The 15,093-nt window shown below is 33.4% G+C and overlaps 1 protein-coding gene and 2 long non-coding RNA genes across 5 annotated transcripts; all 3 read left to right on the top strand.

Moving 5' to 3' along the window:
- The first annotated feature begins 244 nt into the window (after nucleotides 1–244).
- LOC103489696 (histone H1-like) lies at nucleotides 245–1,715 on the top strand. Its single transcript, XM_008448961.3, has 2 exons — nucleotides 245–799; nucleotides 894–1,715. Exons 1-2 carry the CDS (start codon nucleotides 617–619, stop codon nucleotides 1,515–1,517), a joined length of 807 nt encoding a protein of 268 aa, XP_008447183.1. The 5' UTR covers nucleotides 245–616; the 3' UTR covers nucleotides 1,518–1,715.
- A 6,479-nt stretch (nucleotides 1,716–8,194) lies between these two features.
- Nucleotides 8,195–11,015, top strand: LOC103489695 (uncharacterized). Of its 3 annotated transcripts, XR_001762618.2 has the most exons (4): nucleotides 8,256–8,596; nucleotides 8,819–8,943; nucleotides 9,285–9,386; nucleotides 9,462–9,662. It is a non-coding gene; the product is annotated as an uncharacterized LOC103489695 (long non-coding RNA). The 3 variants fall into 3 exon arrangements; XR_537661.3 differs by lacking the exons at nucleotides 9,285–9,386; nucleotides 9,462–9,662 and adding an exon at nucleotides 10,867–11,015 and having other exon boundaries at nucleotides 8,195–8,596; XR_007815774.1 differs by having other exon boundaries at nucleotides 8,257–8,596; nucleotides 9,285–9,662.
- A 1,080-nt stretch (nucleotides 11,016–12,095) lies between these two features.
- Nucleotides 12,096–13,884, top strand: LOC103489694 (uncharacterized). Its single transcript, XR_001762628.2, has 4 exons — nucleotides 12,096–12,302; nucleotides 13,014–13,081; nucleotides 13,207–13,286; nucleotides 13,436–13,884. It is a non-coding gene; the product is annotated as an uncharacterized LOC103489694 (long non-coding RNA).
- The last annotated feature ends 1,209 nt before the right edge of the window (nucleotides 13,885–15,093 follow it).

Raw genomic sequence — 15,093 nt, 5'->3', positions numbered from 1 at the left:
ATATTGTCCTAAAATTAGCCTAACCACAATATCATCGAATATCATCGTGATAAATCCTAAACATGAAGACTTTACATTGAAAACCAAACATCTTTTCAATTTCTCAACAAAATTGCATGAAAAAATATTCATTAGAAAGCTATTATAATAAACTACTAAATGAAAAAACCGCACTTAAATCAATCAAGTATAGTAGAAGTTATGATTATATTAATCAAGCTTAAAAGCACAACCAATTTTTCTCAAATTCCTCCCCCATCCAAACTCTTTCCATCAATGCCACCCAAATCTAGCGCTATTAACCGTCGACGTTTGATCAAACCACCGTAACTTAAACTTGGAAAAGGTAGTGATCCGCGTGATAGGCCCAAATCCAATCAGATTTGAGTATCTGTTTGTTGAACATGACAAGCCGACTACTTAACCTTTAAACATTTTAGTCATTTCATCGCAACGAAATTACCAGCAACGTATTAGCTTCCTCTCTTTTCTTAATATCCCAATTTTTCATTTCGATAATTTTCTTCTTCTTCTACCCTAATCCAATTCAATTCTTCTGTTCCCTTAACCCTAATTCTACTTTCATATTGTTGGATTTGATTTCGTTTCTACTCCAATGGCTACTGAGGAACCGGTGGTGCCGGTGGAGTATGCGGCAGAGCTGACTAACGCCGAACAAGCGGAAGAAAATCCGGCCAACGAAGCTGCGAAGTCTAAGAAGTCGAGAGAGCCTAAAGAGAAGAAACCTGCTGCTCATAGAAAACCAAGAAGTCCTCCAACTCATCCTCCATATGAAGAGGTGTGTTGCTCAATCGAATTTGAATTTTCTTTTGAATTTAATGTTAGGTGTATTGGATCTGTTTTGTTGATTTTGTTTGGTGTTTTGATTTCAGATGATTAAGGATGCGATTGTTACGTTGAAGGAAAGGACTGGTTCGAGTCAGTATGCGATCACTAAGTTTATTGAAACAAAGCAAAAGCAACTTCCATCTAACTTTAAGAAGCTTTTGTTATTCCATTTGAAGAAACTTCTCGCCTCCGGGAAGTTGGTGAAGGTTAAGAGTTCGTTTAAGCTTAAGCCGGCAGTTGCGAAACCTGCTTCTCCTGTGAAGAAGCCTGTAGCTGCTAAGCCGAGGTCTAAAACCGTAGCTAAGCCTAAAGCTGTGGCTAAGTCTCCTGCGAAGCCGAAAGCTGCTGCAAAGCCGAAGCCTAAGACGGCTGCCAAACCCAAAGCTGCTCCTAAACCTAAACCTGCTCCAGCCAAGTCAAAAAGCAGTGCTGTGGCGAAGCCCAAAGCTGCGACAAAGACCAAAGCCGCTCCCAAGCCGAAAGCCAAGGAAAAGCCTGCGAAGGTTGCAAGGACTTCGACCAGAACCTCACCCGGAAGGAAGGCACCAGCTCCAAAACCGGTAGTAAAGAAGGCGCCCGCGGCCAAGAAGGCTCTGGCAAGAAGTGTGAAATCTAAGAAAGTGGAATCGCCGGCGAAAACGGCTCCGGCTAAAAGAGGAAGGAAGTAAAAGGGGGTAGATCGTGGCGGCGGTCCTGTAAATTCGTAATCCCTCCCGTACAGACCCTTACATGCCGTGCTACAGAGGAGTTTACTTCAAGCTTTTCGAAAATTTCTTTTATTTGTTAATTTGTATAACTTTTTCTCTCCCCAAGTTGATATATCACTCAGATTAGTTTTTAATAGATATTCTGTGATCATTTAGCGACGTTGATTCCATTTCTCAACCTATTATTTCTATGGGCAATTCGACTCCATCAATTATCAAGGAAATTATTTGTTTCTCTTAACGCTCGAAATGGACTTGGATTGGATTTCGTAACTGAAGTTTGAAGCCTTCTTGCTAAGCTTGGTAAATCTCAATCCTTCTTGTATTTCTCGCCCCAATTTTCCGTTTGTATGGTTCAGATTTTGCCTAATATCTGTCTAAAAGATGAATTCTTAGATATATTGTTAATCAACTTGTTATATTTGATGGTTTTGATCATTAGTATTAATTCTTTGGGGCTGATGATTTAGCAGCATTCTCACAACTTATGGTATTTAATCTACAGATGTTTGCATTAGTTGTTCCTTGTAGTTAGTTTTATTTGGGTATGTATTGATTTGCTGATGATTTTTCTTCCACAAGGGATGGATTTATACAAAATACTGGATTAAGAAGTCGTTTGGAACACAAATTTTTGAAGGATAAGAGAAGCTACCCTTATGAAAACATTAAGTTTCGGAAGATTGAGAAGGTGATTGGTGGATAAGAACACGGGTTGGAATTTGGCTAAGAAGTCAAATTTGGTAGGGAGAGATTTGGAGAAAAAAAATAATTTTAACTTATTTGGGATGGGTTTGGGGATAACGGAGAAAAGGATTATAATAATATTAAAATTATGATAATCTTAATGGTATGATAATGAGATAGTTGCAAATATAATAATTATATTTAAAATAATGAAGTATATAACAATATTTTAAAAAAATTGCAAATATAGCAAAATTTGTCAAAATCTATTAATGATAAGAGTATATCACTGATAGACCATGTAGCAAATGTTGGTTTATGACTGATAAATCATAAGAGTATCAATGATAAACCATAAGAGTCTATCGGTGATACACTTTGCTATATTTGCAATTTTTTTAAAATATTGTTACATACTTAATAATTATTCTAAAATTTGCTACTCATTATAATTACCCTATGATAATATGTGTTTTGGGAAAAAGTTATTATTGGCAATGTTAGGATAATATGTGTTTGGAGGAAGAAATATGAAAGCTAATGTTACGATAGTGTGTTTGGAGAAGGGATTATGATAGTAGTGTTATAACAATATATGTTTGGGGGAAGGGTTATGATTATAGTAATTTAAAAAACAATAATAGAATTTGGATTGAGTTATTTGGGTAGGATAATGTAGGGTTGTAAGAAAAGAAAATAGAGGCGAAGATAACGTTATTTGGAGATTAGGATAACCTTAATCTTCATTTATCATAACCGTGTTTGGCCCAATTTCCTAACCTTTTTCTCCCTAAACCCTCCCCCCACCCACCCCAAACATACCCTCGATGGTTATCCAACGAGGGTTTATCATTCTTTTATATGATTAAACTAAAATTTGATTTTCTTACTCGACCTCATTTCTTATATATGTTTGTGACTGTTTGAACCATTTTGCATGCACTTTGTAGGACAATTGTCGTTTGCTACATTTGATTTTTGAAATAACTTGTAGGACATTCATTTGGTTTCAAAAATAACTTGTATGATATTGAGTAGCACTTGACTTTAGTCTTAAAACAATAAAAGAAAATTCTTGGAGAGAATTCACGACACATATATTAAAGGAAAAACATATGTTATCAGTAAGGTGAGTCCTAGATCCATTGGACCCTATCAGGTAACGGAGCGAGTTGGACTAATAGCCTATAGATTCGAATTGCTAGCAAAACTTGTTCGAATACATGATGTTTTTTTGTGTATCCATGTTGGGGAAATATATTTTAGATCAGTCACATGTGTTGCAAGTGCAACCAATTTAGCTGAAAGAAAATTTGAGTTACTAGGAAGAAGCAATTCAGATCCTCAACAAGAAGGAGCAAGTATTGAGAAACAATACGATCCCACTCATGAAGATTCCTTGAAGACACCACGGAGTGGAGAAGGCAACCTAGGAGATAGAAGACTATATGAGAAGGAGGTACTTGACACTCTTCACTTGAGAATTTCTAAATTTCGACTCTTCACTTGAGAATTTCTAAATTTCGAGGACGAAATTTCATAAGGAGGAGGTAAGTTGTAAATCCAAGACTTTCTTAATCTTTTTATTCTTTTCGAACCATAGAATTAAAGATTGTTATTTTGTTATAAGGAAAAATGGCAAAGAAAGACGTATGTTTCTTTTTTTATTTTGAAGTTAAACAAAAGAAAATAAGATAAATATCAAAAAGAAAAAGGAAGAAATGAAAATAAAATAATTATTGGTTTTTGTTTTAAAATAAACAAAGAAATAAAAGAAAAAGGAAAAGAGAATAAGAAAGTAAATAAATAAAGAGAAGAAAAAGGAAACGATTTTTTTTACAAAAATGGAAGTGGCCTACTTTACTACACTTGGGTATTAGACCCACTCACTGCCAAACTTGTAATTCATCCATTTCCTCATCATTTCCATCCAAATTTCAGAGCCAAATTGAGGGAGAAGCTGAGAGAGAGCAGGAAGAAGAAGATTACTAAAGATTTAAGCTAGAGAAGACAAGGAGAACTCAAAATTAAGCTCATCCTTAGCAAATTTGAAACACATAGCTCACTTCTAATGTGTTGTTGATTGCAAGCTACACAAGAGAATCAGAAGATGAGACCTATTAGGTTTAAAAGCTCATTGCTTGCTACTGGTTATTTGTGGTGTGCAACGTTCATTCGTAGATATGCCATGCTAAGTTCTAAGTGAGCGACTCAATGGATGACTAGAACAGAAAGATGGGATAAATGGTGTATGTCCTATCTATGTGCTGCTAATTCTTAATGATATGCATGTAGTACAAGTTTTCCTCTTGCTTGCCCAAGTGAAAGCGAAGCGAGAGGTTTCATGGATAAGTCAGAGTTGAACACAGAAAATTTCTATCAAACTTTAGTTATAAAGTCTACTTCTCATTCATATGGTATACAATATTTATACAGTATGGAGTGAATGTATATGTGTGTACTAAGTCTACATTTACACTAGAGATTCTGTAGAAGGTGAGTGGAGTGGTGTAATTGTGGAAAATGAACTAACTTACATTAAGAAGGATGAAGGAAAGTCTTAGTATTCTAGGTGATCTAAGCTAGACAGCTTGTCCTTGATGCGATATAGATCTCTTGACCATCGTATATTTAAGGCGAGCAACCTCTTGACGCCTCAACACCACATTTGTTCTCCTTTCGGGATACAAATGGTAAAGATCGATAAGTCAAGCGATATTCATCTAGGCTTCCTTATTTATAAGCATCATATTGACTCTCTATTTAAGGTGAGCGACCTCTCGACGCCTAAACACCATACTTACTCTCCTTTCGGGACACAAATGATTGGAGTGAAAATACCAGAATGGAGATTGTCTCTAAACTCCTTCCTATGCATATTTAGCTATGTCCTTGCTATTTACTATCTTGAGCAGTTGGCGACCAACGTTGGCCAATTGCTTGAGTTAAGCTCATCTAAACACAATGAAACTTATAATTAAAGAATCTTTATCAAGTACCAAACAATAACTTAAACTATTCAAAACATATCAACAGGATGAATAACAAAGAAATGAAAGATAGAGAATGAATAAAGGTGCAATATATTGATTGATGAAGGCCTCTAGGCCATAAGAATATATAAGAGTCAAACGTTACAATGAAAGTACAAAATGGAAAGTAAGAAGGGAAGCTCAGCTACAAAAGTTACAAGTTAGAGGAAAGAGAATGGTGGTTTCTCCCTTTCAAATCTCCCTTCAAGCTCTCACTCAAAGGTTGACTAGGGAAGAGGTGGAAGAACTTCTAGAGAAGGCGAAGGGACTATTCCTTTCCACTGGTTCTCATGGAGCTCTCTAGGGTTTGGTCCATTCAGACCTCATGTTCCTTGGTAGAGATGAAGGCTTTATATAGGTCACTTTGGCGGAAAGTTTCTATTCTTTTGTGCATGTGAACACCAGATGCAACATCGTTAAGTCACATCAACTCCAACTACCATTCTTGTCTTCAAATGAATCTCTTCGCTTGATGGAGTGACATCTCGCCTGGTGATGTTAATCGCCAGGTAACTTCATATCACTTAGCTTTTGTACAAATACTTCTTGCGATTCACTATATTTCTTCTTTTCTTTCTTATCCTGCGATAAAAACACTAAAAGCATGATAAAATAGTATGTCGACTTATGTAAGTTATATCATCTTATCTTCATATATTTGCAAAGAAAACTACGTGTTTTGACACTTTATCTTGCGTTTTGACTCTATTGTTCTACCTAAAAGGCCATACAACTTGTATTTCTACAAATTATGAGTTGTGTTGTGTGCTTACAACGTCAATTCGTGAATATGTCATGTTAGACTGATCTAATTATGCGACTAGGTGTTGAAACAAATATTAACCAGTTTAAAGATAGCCTATTCTCAATCCATATCATGCATATGTTCATTATTTTGATATTTTTATGCAGAATATGAAAGTAGACTCCGATAGAACCTAATGACATGAAAATCACTTAAATCAGAGTTTAAACGAAGGAGAACGGACAAATTGAACATTAGGGGGCAAATTGGTAAATATTGAAAAGTCATGACACGCATCATCGGTCTTACTCCGCACGCCCGTCTCCCTCGTCACGTGTTTGATCTCCAGTCGATGCAAATAAAATAAAAAATTTTCATTGCCCCTAGCAGCGTACACCACGTGTCGAGCTCCAGTCGCACGCGCCTCTTCCTCATCCTCAGCTCAAAACCCAGCCAACGTAAACAATTTTTTTTGCATTTCTTGAGTGGCATTATTGTAATTATTTGCCAACTTTATGAAATTTTATAATTTTTCGTTAAAATCAAGCGCGTCTAGGCCTAGAGATGATGAGTTTAGAGATGATGAGTTTGGGCCCACTTGACGGTTACTTCCATTATTTTCTATATAAGGCTCTGTTAACTCCTAATTTCAAGAAGAAAAATCATCAATCCACCATTTTCCCCCAAATTCCCTCAAAACTCTCCAAATTTCCACAATCCTATCCATCATTCTACTATTTTTTCTTTCTTCTAAATAAATTTCAGATTTCTTGATGATGGAGGGCTAAATTCTTGAGGTAAATGAGCTTAGGGTTTAATCCTTTGAGAATTTCTCTTTTAACTTTTCATGTAATTAGGGTTTGATTCAATTTTTATATGCAAGATACTTAGGTATGACAATTAATGCAAGACTAATTGGATTACAGTATGACAATTAATGCAAAATTAATTGGATTACTCATCTCTACACAAATATTACTTGATTCTTGACTGTTTCTCCAGTCTTGAAATTGAATGATGCTTGATGAATTTCCCTTGTTCTTGGCATTTTTCTTTGAAATTAATTGGATATTTTTTTGATTGCACAATTAATTTCCAATTAATTCTTGATTTGTCAAAAATTGTGAAGGAAACTTCGATTTTCTTTAAAGAACAAGTTAAGGGTTTTAGTTAATATTGCAAAGATTAAACTAATTATCTATGGAAATAATCTCTTTTCTTGTCTTGATCAAAATTCATTCTTTCAAGATCGTGAAAAATCTTGAATCAAGAATCCCTCTTAATTAAACATGATTCAATTCTTAATCATCTTTGATTCAATGATAAGAATAGATTAATAGTCGAATCCCATTCCTCACTTTTTTTTTATTGAATTTCAATATTTAATTTTTTTTATTGTGAATTGACTTGCAATTTAAAGTTTTCCTTAATTCTTGGTCCGATTGACTTCCCCAAATTGTTTTCAATGCTTTTTTTACTAATCTCATCTTTTTGAAGCTTTTATTCCAAAAATTTTACTTAGCCGTGCTCTATTGGGTTCGACACCTGTGCTTGCACTTATGTACCGTAAGAGCAAGGGTAAACTATAAATAATTTTTTGTCAAAGCGAATCTAGGTAAGCACGAGCGTACTTGTGTTTAATAACGACCTTACTTACAATTGCATATTTCTTTACGCATACAAAATCGCCTTTGTAAAAAATGGCGCCATTGCCGGCAAGTGGTACGACATAGTATATTTCTTTAATCTTTAATTTTTTGTTAGTATTTTTAGAAAAACATATTAGATTTTTAGTCTTTCTTTGATATAAAAAAAATTGCATGCTATTTTCTTTTTCTTTGCTTTCTGTAGTGCATGATTAAGTTGTCCAATGCATCTAGTTTAGTTGTTGAAGACATAACCTTGCATGAAAGAAGACTAAGGAAAGAAAAGAAAAGAAAAAACTAGTTGTTTATCTTTAGAATCTCACATTTATACATTTGAACCATCATTTGAAGAACCTTTAGAGCCTTCCTTAGAGAACAAACTGAACAATCCAATAGAAGAAGAGACACTCGAAAAAACCCTTAGAGCACTACAAGAAATAAGGCTTTTAATAGCATGGTAAGATAGCCCATTTCAAATTGGGCTATTAAAAAGAATAAAAAAGAGAAAAATAATTAAAAAAAGAATTTTAAGCCCGACCAATTTTTTTACCCTTCCCCTTCTTTATTCGTGACCCTAAATTTTTACCCAATTTTTCCTCTTCACACACACACAACTGTCGTTCTCTTCTACTAATCTTCATTCCTCTCCTTTTCGCATTTCGCAAGTTCAACCGGCCACCAAAATGTAAAACCAACAATTGTCATTCGCGAGTTATCGTTGTCTCTCTATCGTCCGACGCTAACCAAAACGTAACCGGTCTCTTCGTCGTTCAATCGGCCACCGAATCGTAACCGGCCTGTTCGTCGTTGTCGCTGAAACGTAATCGGCCACACTGTGCATCGTTCAATCGAAGCCCACGTCGGAACGACGACTGCTGAGTGGTCCCACCCTGTTCGTCCTTCAACCTAAACCCACTTCGAAACCACCCTGTTAGTTTAAATACTTCTCGTTTGCTTCACTTATGATCTGGAATCTGATTGTTCCCATGTTTGTGCAGATAACGAAAATTTCTAGGGTTTTTTACGTTGTTTATAGAATGTTATGTAATCGTTTTGTTTGTGGAACGCTGTTTAGTTTCAGATTCTTGAAATATTTAGGGTTTTGATTTTGATGTTATTTAGAGTTGTTGATATCATAATTTATGTTTGTAGAATCGCCATGTCTGAAATTGGTATGACAATTCAAGGTGTCGTCGGCCTCACCATTCTTCTTACCATCCTCTTCTACAACCACGTTTTTGTCCCCGCCGCCAGAAACTTTACAGGCCACCACTCCGGTAACTACTTTTTTTTTCATATATAAAATTAATTTTCAATGTTTGAAAATATATTGCAAATTTGGATTGTGTATATGGTTTTGGTTTCTATGATTTGGTTTCTGGGTTTCCATTGTTTCACTTAATTTATTGTAGGATTTGCGTGCCTTTTTTGAAATAGAATTAAACAATACAACGACATAAAGTATATATAGTGTAATTAATTAAGTTCACATGATCATGCATCATTCGTTTAATAATAGAAGACGACATTGCAATAATAATAATAGTAATAAAAATGTAACTGTCTAGTTTGATTATCTCACTGCACATACTTTTCCATTATGTTGCTCTTTTGGTAGATCTTCTGGTGCTGTGTATGTTGTTGAACCAACATTTATGTTTGGTTTTGAATACAACATGGATGACTGCCAAACCAAATTCACCATACCAAGAACATAAAAGTAAGAACATAAAAGTAACAACACACGTTAACTTGAAACCAGCAAATAAAATTCTCATATATTCAATTCAAACAGACCTTGGAGAAACCAAAATCACAGATCTTCAAGTGTGGGGCTGGAATTTTCATGTATTTTGTTGGTAAAATATCCATTTTCTTCTAGGTCCTCTCTCTTTTTCTCTTAGCATTTATAATTTTATCTTTCATTTTTTACTAGAAACTGTTTCATGAAATGCTTGTTTAGCATTATAATGTGATCCACCGCCATTTTTTTACATACGAGTTTGACCACCAATAATATCTTATCTTCTTTATTTTATTTTATATATTTTGTTTTGTTTCATCATCTGTCATGTCCTTCCCCCTCATCATCTGTTGACACTTTATCTATTGGTTAACTGGTCGGCCTAGTCCTATATTTAGATGGTTTAGCTGGTGCTTGAACCTTGTCCTTCAAAAGAAAAAGGAAAAAGATTGAATTTTTGTTTTGTTGTGTTGATCTGTTTCTTGAAATATCTTTTTAACGTCAAACCAATTCGAAGAAGTGAGAACAATCACTAGTACAGATTTGGGTTTTAACGACACTACAAATCAAAACATTATGCCCTTAAAAATAAGAAAGGGGGAGGGTAGGAGTAAAATGTGTCGTTGAAAATAGGACACACTATTTATTGACACAATTTATTGTCACAATTTAATTTTTCTTGACACATTTAAACTGTTGTTAATTATCGACAAATTCTTTGTGTCATTAAATAAAATTTGAAATTAAAAAACCAAAAAATTCAAAATTTTCAAGTTCCCTCTTCGCGCGATATTCAAAAAGAGTTTTACAATTTGCTTAACATTTTCTCTTTCTCCCTACCAAAAAATGGGAAACAACGTAACTCATCTCCAAATCTAAGAGACTGTCGTCAAACCCACTAATCTCACACCGAACAAGCAAACCCCATCGAACAAGCAAACATTGTCTAAGGGATTGCCATCAAACTCACCAATCTAAGAGACTGTCGTCGAAGAATCTTGGCCGCTCTGATTTCTCCTCTCCCGACTACTAGAAAAATGAGTTTTAATGACACTACTAATCAAGATATTGTGTCGTTGAAAATAAAAAAGGTGGGGTGAGGTACAATTGTGTCGTTGAAAATTATTAATTGACACAATTTAATTTTTCTTGACACATTTAAAACGTCGTTAATTATCAACAAATTTTTTGTGTCATTTAAAAAATTTCGAAATAAAAAAACCTCAAATTTCAAAATTTGTTAATTCCCTCACTCACGCAATTAAAATTTGTTAATTTTTGTTTGACATGTACTTAACGTTTATGAACTTTAGACGCTTATTTTGAAAAGTTTATTGGTTTGCTTATTAAGAAGGTGATTTTTGTTTGACATGTACTTAACGTTTATGCTTATGCTTATGTTTATGCATTTTCTATAATGAATGTTAGCTAAAGTTCATTTTCTTCAAATTTGCAGGTAGTTGAAGAATTCATGGATCATAGTATCAATCAAGTTTTCATTTATGCGTTAGTTTGATTAGATTAGGTCACATCAGTAAATTTATCTTTTGGATTATTGTAAAATCTTTTAAAATTTTATTATCAATATAAATATCTTTCAAAACATATGCGGGTAATGCTGAAATTTAGTATTTAAACTTTTTTAAAAGAAGAAATATATGACAGAAAAACATGTATTTCGAAAATGAAGAATAACGATATCAAACATATGTTGACATATAAACATTTATTAAACAGAAACAGTGTTATTAAAGTACATTTCTTGACAACACAATTTTGTGTAATGAAATATTTACAACGATAATATATAAGTGTCGAGTTATATTGAAAGGTGACACACTTAAAGCGTCGTTATAAGAGTATTAATGACAATATATTGATGTTGAGTGATAGATAACGGTGACACATTTAAAGTGTCAATGAAAGGATATTAATGATAATATATAAGGATATTAATGACAATATATTTGTGTCAAGGTATAGATAACGATGACATATTTAAATCGTCAATATAAGGTTATTAATGACAATAAATTCGTGTCGAGTAATAGATAGCGGTGAGATGTCATAAATTCGTGTTGAGTAATAGATAGCGGTGAGACATTTAAAACGTCAATCTAAGAGTATTAATGATAATATATTAGTGTCAAGGTATAGATAACGGTGCGTCAATATAAGGGTATTGATGACAATATATTGGTGTCGAATTATAGATAACGATGACATATTTATTACATTAAGGTAAAGGTATTAATGACACAATTTTGGTGTCATCTAAGTATATTTAATAATACGTTTTTCAAAGTGTCGTTAAATAGCTTTTTTTGACAGTGACTTCAATGACGCGAAAATTGTGTCGTTGAAAGTCTTTATGACGCAAAACTTGCATCGTTAAAACCCTAATTTGTAATAGTGAATTGTGAATGATATAAGAAACTATGATCTCGCCTTTATTGTTCTTTATTTGAGGAATTTTTTAAAGAATAAAATGAATATATACATTAGTTAATCAATAAAACAATTTCTTAATTCTTGCTTGTTTTTGGTGGCTTAAAAGCGAGGAAAAGTGCCTTTGCAATATATCCTCAAAACAATTTCTTAATTCTTATTTTTTAGTGTACAGTTTTACTGGATCTTTTTCTCAAGTTGTGCCAATTTGCTATCTCAAAATTGTGTATGATTGATGATGGTGGTTAGGAATTTTAAGATAATTGTAGAATCATCTCAATTTCAAAATGTTGGTTCTGCATTGAAAATTATGACTTATGTATTGCTTTAAGTTGACAATTTTGTTTTGGCCTTTTCAGTATCTCATATTCTTTGTAAATCTGTAACGACTATTCTTCAATTACTGGGTTGAACAACAATAGCTATCAAATTACTAGAGGAGAGGTACGTGTTGCTCTATTTCTCTTATGTAGCATTCGACAGAGTCACATTTTGTTCTTGGCATTTTTATTGCCAGTCACTTTGCAATTATCTGTCTACTTTTGCTTTTTACTGTTATTATGATGTGTTTGATTTTTTCTATATTGAGTTCTTTTCTGAAATATGCTTTGGTTGCTGAATTAGAGAGTTGACGTGCATGAAATAATTAAAGCTTAAAATTGGTCTAGACCTTTTAAAGTTGATTTTGGGCTTCTTTTGTCATTTTCCAAAGAATTTCTTTGGTTGAGTGTGATGTTTAAGTCAGCTACGTAAGTATATCTTTCCTAAGGTACATTTAAAGTATTCTCTATGCTAAGGGGAACCTTTTAATTGATTAATTTTTCTAGGAAGGTCATTCATATTTTCGTGTGGGTTGTGTGAGGAGTGAATGTGAGACGATGGCAATGTTCATTTTTCTTTGGATGCGGATATCCAGAAAGATACTTTATTCTGGTATGCAAATTGTTGAATAGCAATCATATATTTTGGCTTTGTTAAACTTGGAATCCCATTACTATATTTCAGTCAAGTTCCCTTCCTCTCTCCTAAGATGTTGATAAGCTTCTATGCTAGCGAATAAGTTCCCAATTGTATTGTAATTTGTCTCTGAGATAAATTATTACAGATTTATTTGACTTCTCAAATGTCAGATATTCTTACTTCTTATATCTACAGGCAGTGTTGGAGACAATAGCTAAAATCACACATGACAAGGGCAAGAAAAATGATAGTCAAAAGACAAAGTATGGAACTATAAAGTTGCTTTTGTCCTCAATACTGAATTGCTTTATTATAATCGAGTGAGAACATATATCCGTTGGAGTTATTATTACATCTTTATCACTTGCACTCTTCTGTTATTGGACAGTGGGACAAGAGCATTCCAATTACAGGATGTTTTTCTCTGGAAAATGAAGAATCCGATGTTACGACGTTGATTGATAAAAAGTAAGTTTGAAATGAGTTTTAGTATTTGATAATGGATGGATACTACGACTAACATTCTATGTATGATTTCCCTGTCACTAGTTTGGTTGCTTTGGTTGTTGAATTGCTGAATCATTCTTTTAAATTAACTGCTGCTTCCCCTTTGACAGTATGACTGCTTCAAGGTGATCTATAGAGTACTAAAGCCTGGCCAACGTTTTTCTACTTATGAATGGTGCTTGAACAACTCCTTCGATCCAAAGAACCAAGATCACAAAAAAAAAAAAAAAAAAAAAAAAGGTTATCTTGCTGATTTTGTCTCCATTTCTTTTGATCTTATACACTTATATTGACAATGTCCATATCCATAGGCTGAAATTGAGATTGGCAGTGAGCTTTCAGATATCAAGACATTAGGAAAGTGCCTGGAAGCTTTATGTAGGTGAATGCAATGGTTTCTTAATCAGAGGACTAAAGAACCAACGATGACAGTTAGCTCATACCTATAATATAGTCTTGAACACTTATGGTGAATTTTGAGGGTTGATTTGTGTTGTTGGTATATTTACTAAACTTTGTATTTACCTTCATATCATTTAGACTTCAACTTTAATTAAGTAAATTACTAAATATTTATTTTTGTAATTTTAACACATTATGAATGGAAGTTATTAGTATTCATTGTGCTATGAAGTATTTATGTATAGATTTAACTAAAGTTGGTCTTTGAACTAAAATTAATCAAAAGCTAATTAATTCAAAAATTATTTTTGAGAAAAAAGTTACCTCTTTCGTAGCTATAAGTTAAAGCTATAGAAAGATTTATATAGCCAGAAATGAAATGCTATCAAAAGGTTATTATAATCATTATAATAATTGAAAACAATTAAAGAGCAGTATTATAGCTTAATATTACAGCTGTAAATATGATATTATAGCTTAATATTACAGCTGTAAATATGATATTATAGCTTAATATTACGGTTATATATACTATATTATAGCTTAATATTACAGTTATAAATACTATATTATAGCGTTGAAAAAAGGCTATTATATGTCAAAGATAGCACAATATTTAAGCTATATAAACTTATTATAGCTTTAATGAAAATGCTATCAAATGTTTTTATAGCAACCTATATAAGCTATATCTTCATACTCTACGATAGCATTAATTATAGCTTCGAAGAAACGCTATAAAAAGCCTCAGACTTTTAATAACAGGAGTTGTCAGGACTTTCTAAAAAGGGTATAAAAACTCTATTATAGCCTTTTTCGTTAGCTATCGAATATGTTATTTCTTGTAGTGGAGAACTATATGAGCTCGATGTCCATCAAAGACCAATAGGTATAGTGATTCCACCTACCTTAACTAACGTTCACCTTAGGTTAGATTTGATCTCGAATTTACCTATCTTTAGAGGATTCAATGGAGAAGACCCACATAAACACCTTAGAGACTTTTCTTGGGTATGTGATCTCCTTAGACGTCATGGGGTAACCGAGGAACAATTGAACCTTAGGGAATTTTCCTTTTCTCTTGTTGATAGTGCCAAAATTTGGCTTATAAACCTAGAGCCTCAAACCATAACCATGTGGAAAAAATTTAATAAGAGATTCTTAGAAAAATTCTTCCTAATTACTAGACAATCTCATAATGAAACATTATTTGAATATTGGGAGAGGTATAATGAACTTTGTGCTAGGTTGCCTTACAATCAATTGACCGAGAGGGACATTGTGCAATATTTTTACTCGAGATTGTTGTCATCGGTTAGGGACTCAATAGATGCCACTTCGGGAGGGGCCTTGATAGATAGAACCC

This window comes from Cucumis melo, chromosome 1, assembly GCF_025177605.1.
Source record: "Cucumis melo cultivar AY chromosome 1, USDA_Cmelo_AY_1.0, whole genome shotgun sequence".
NCBI lineage: Eukaryota > Viridiplantae > Streptophyta > Magnoliopsida > Cucurbitales > Cucurbitaceae > Cucumis > Cucumis melo.
The sequence above is the reverse complement of the archived record's forward strand: the minus strand, read 5'-3'. Positions and strand labels throughout refer to the sequence as shown.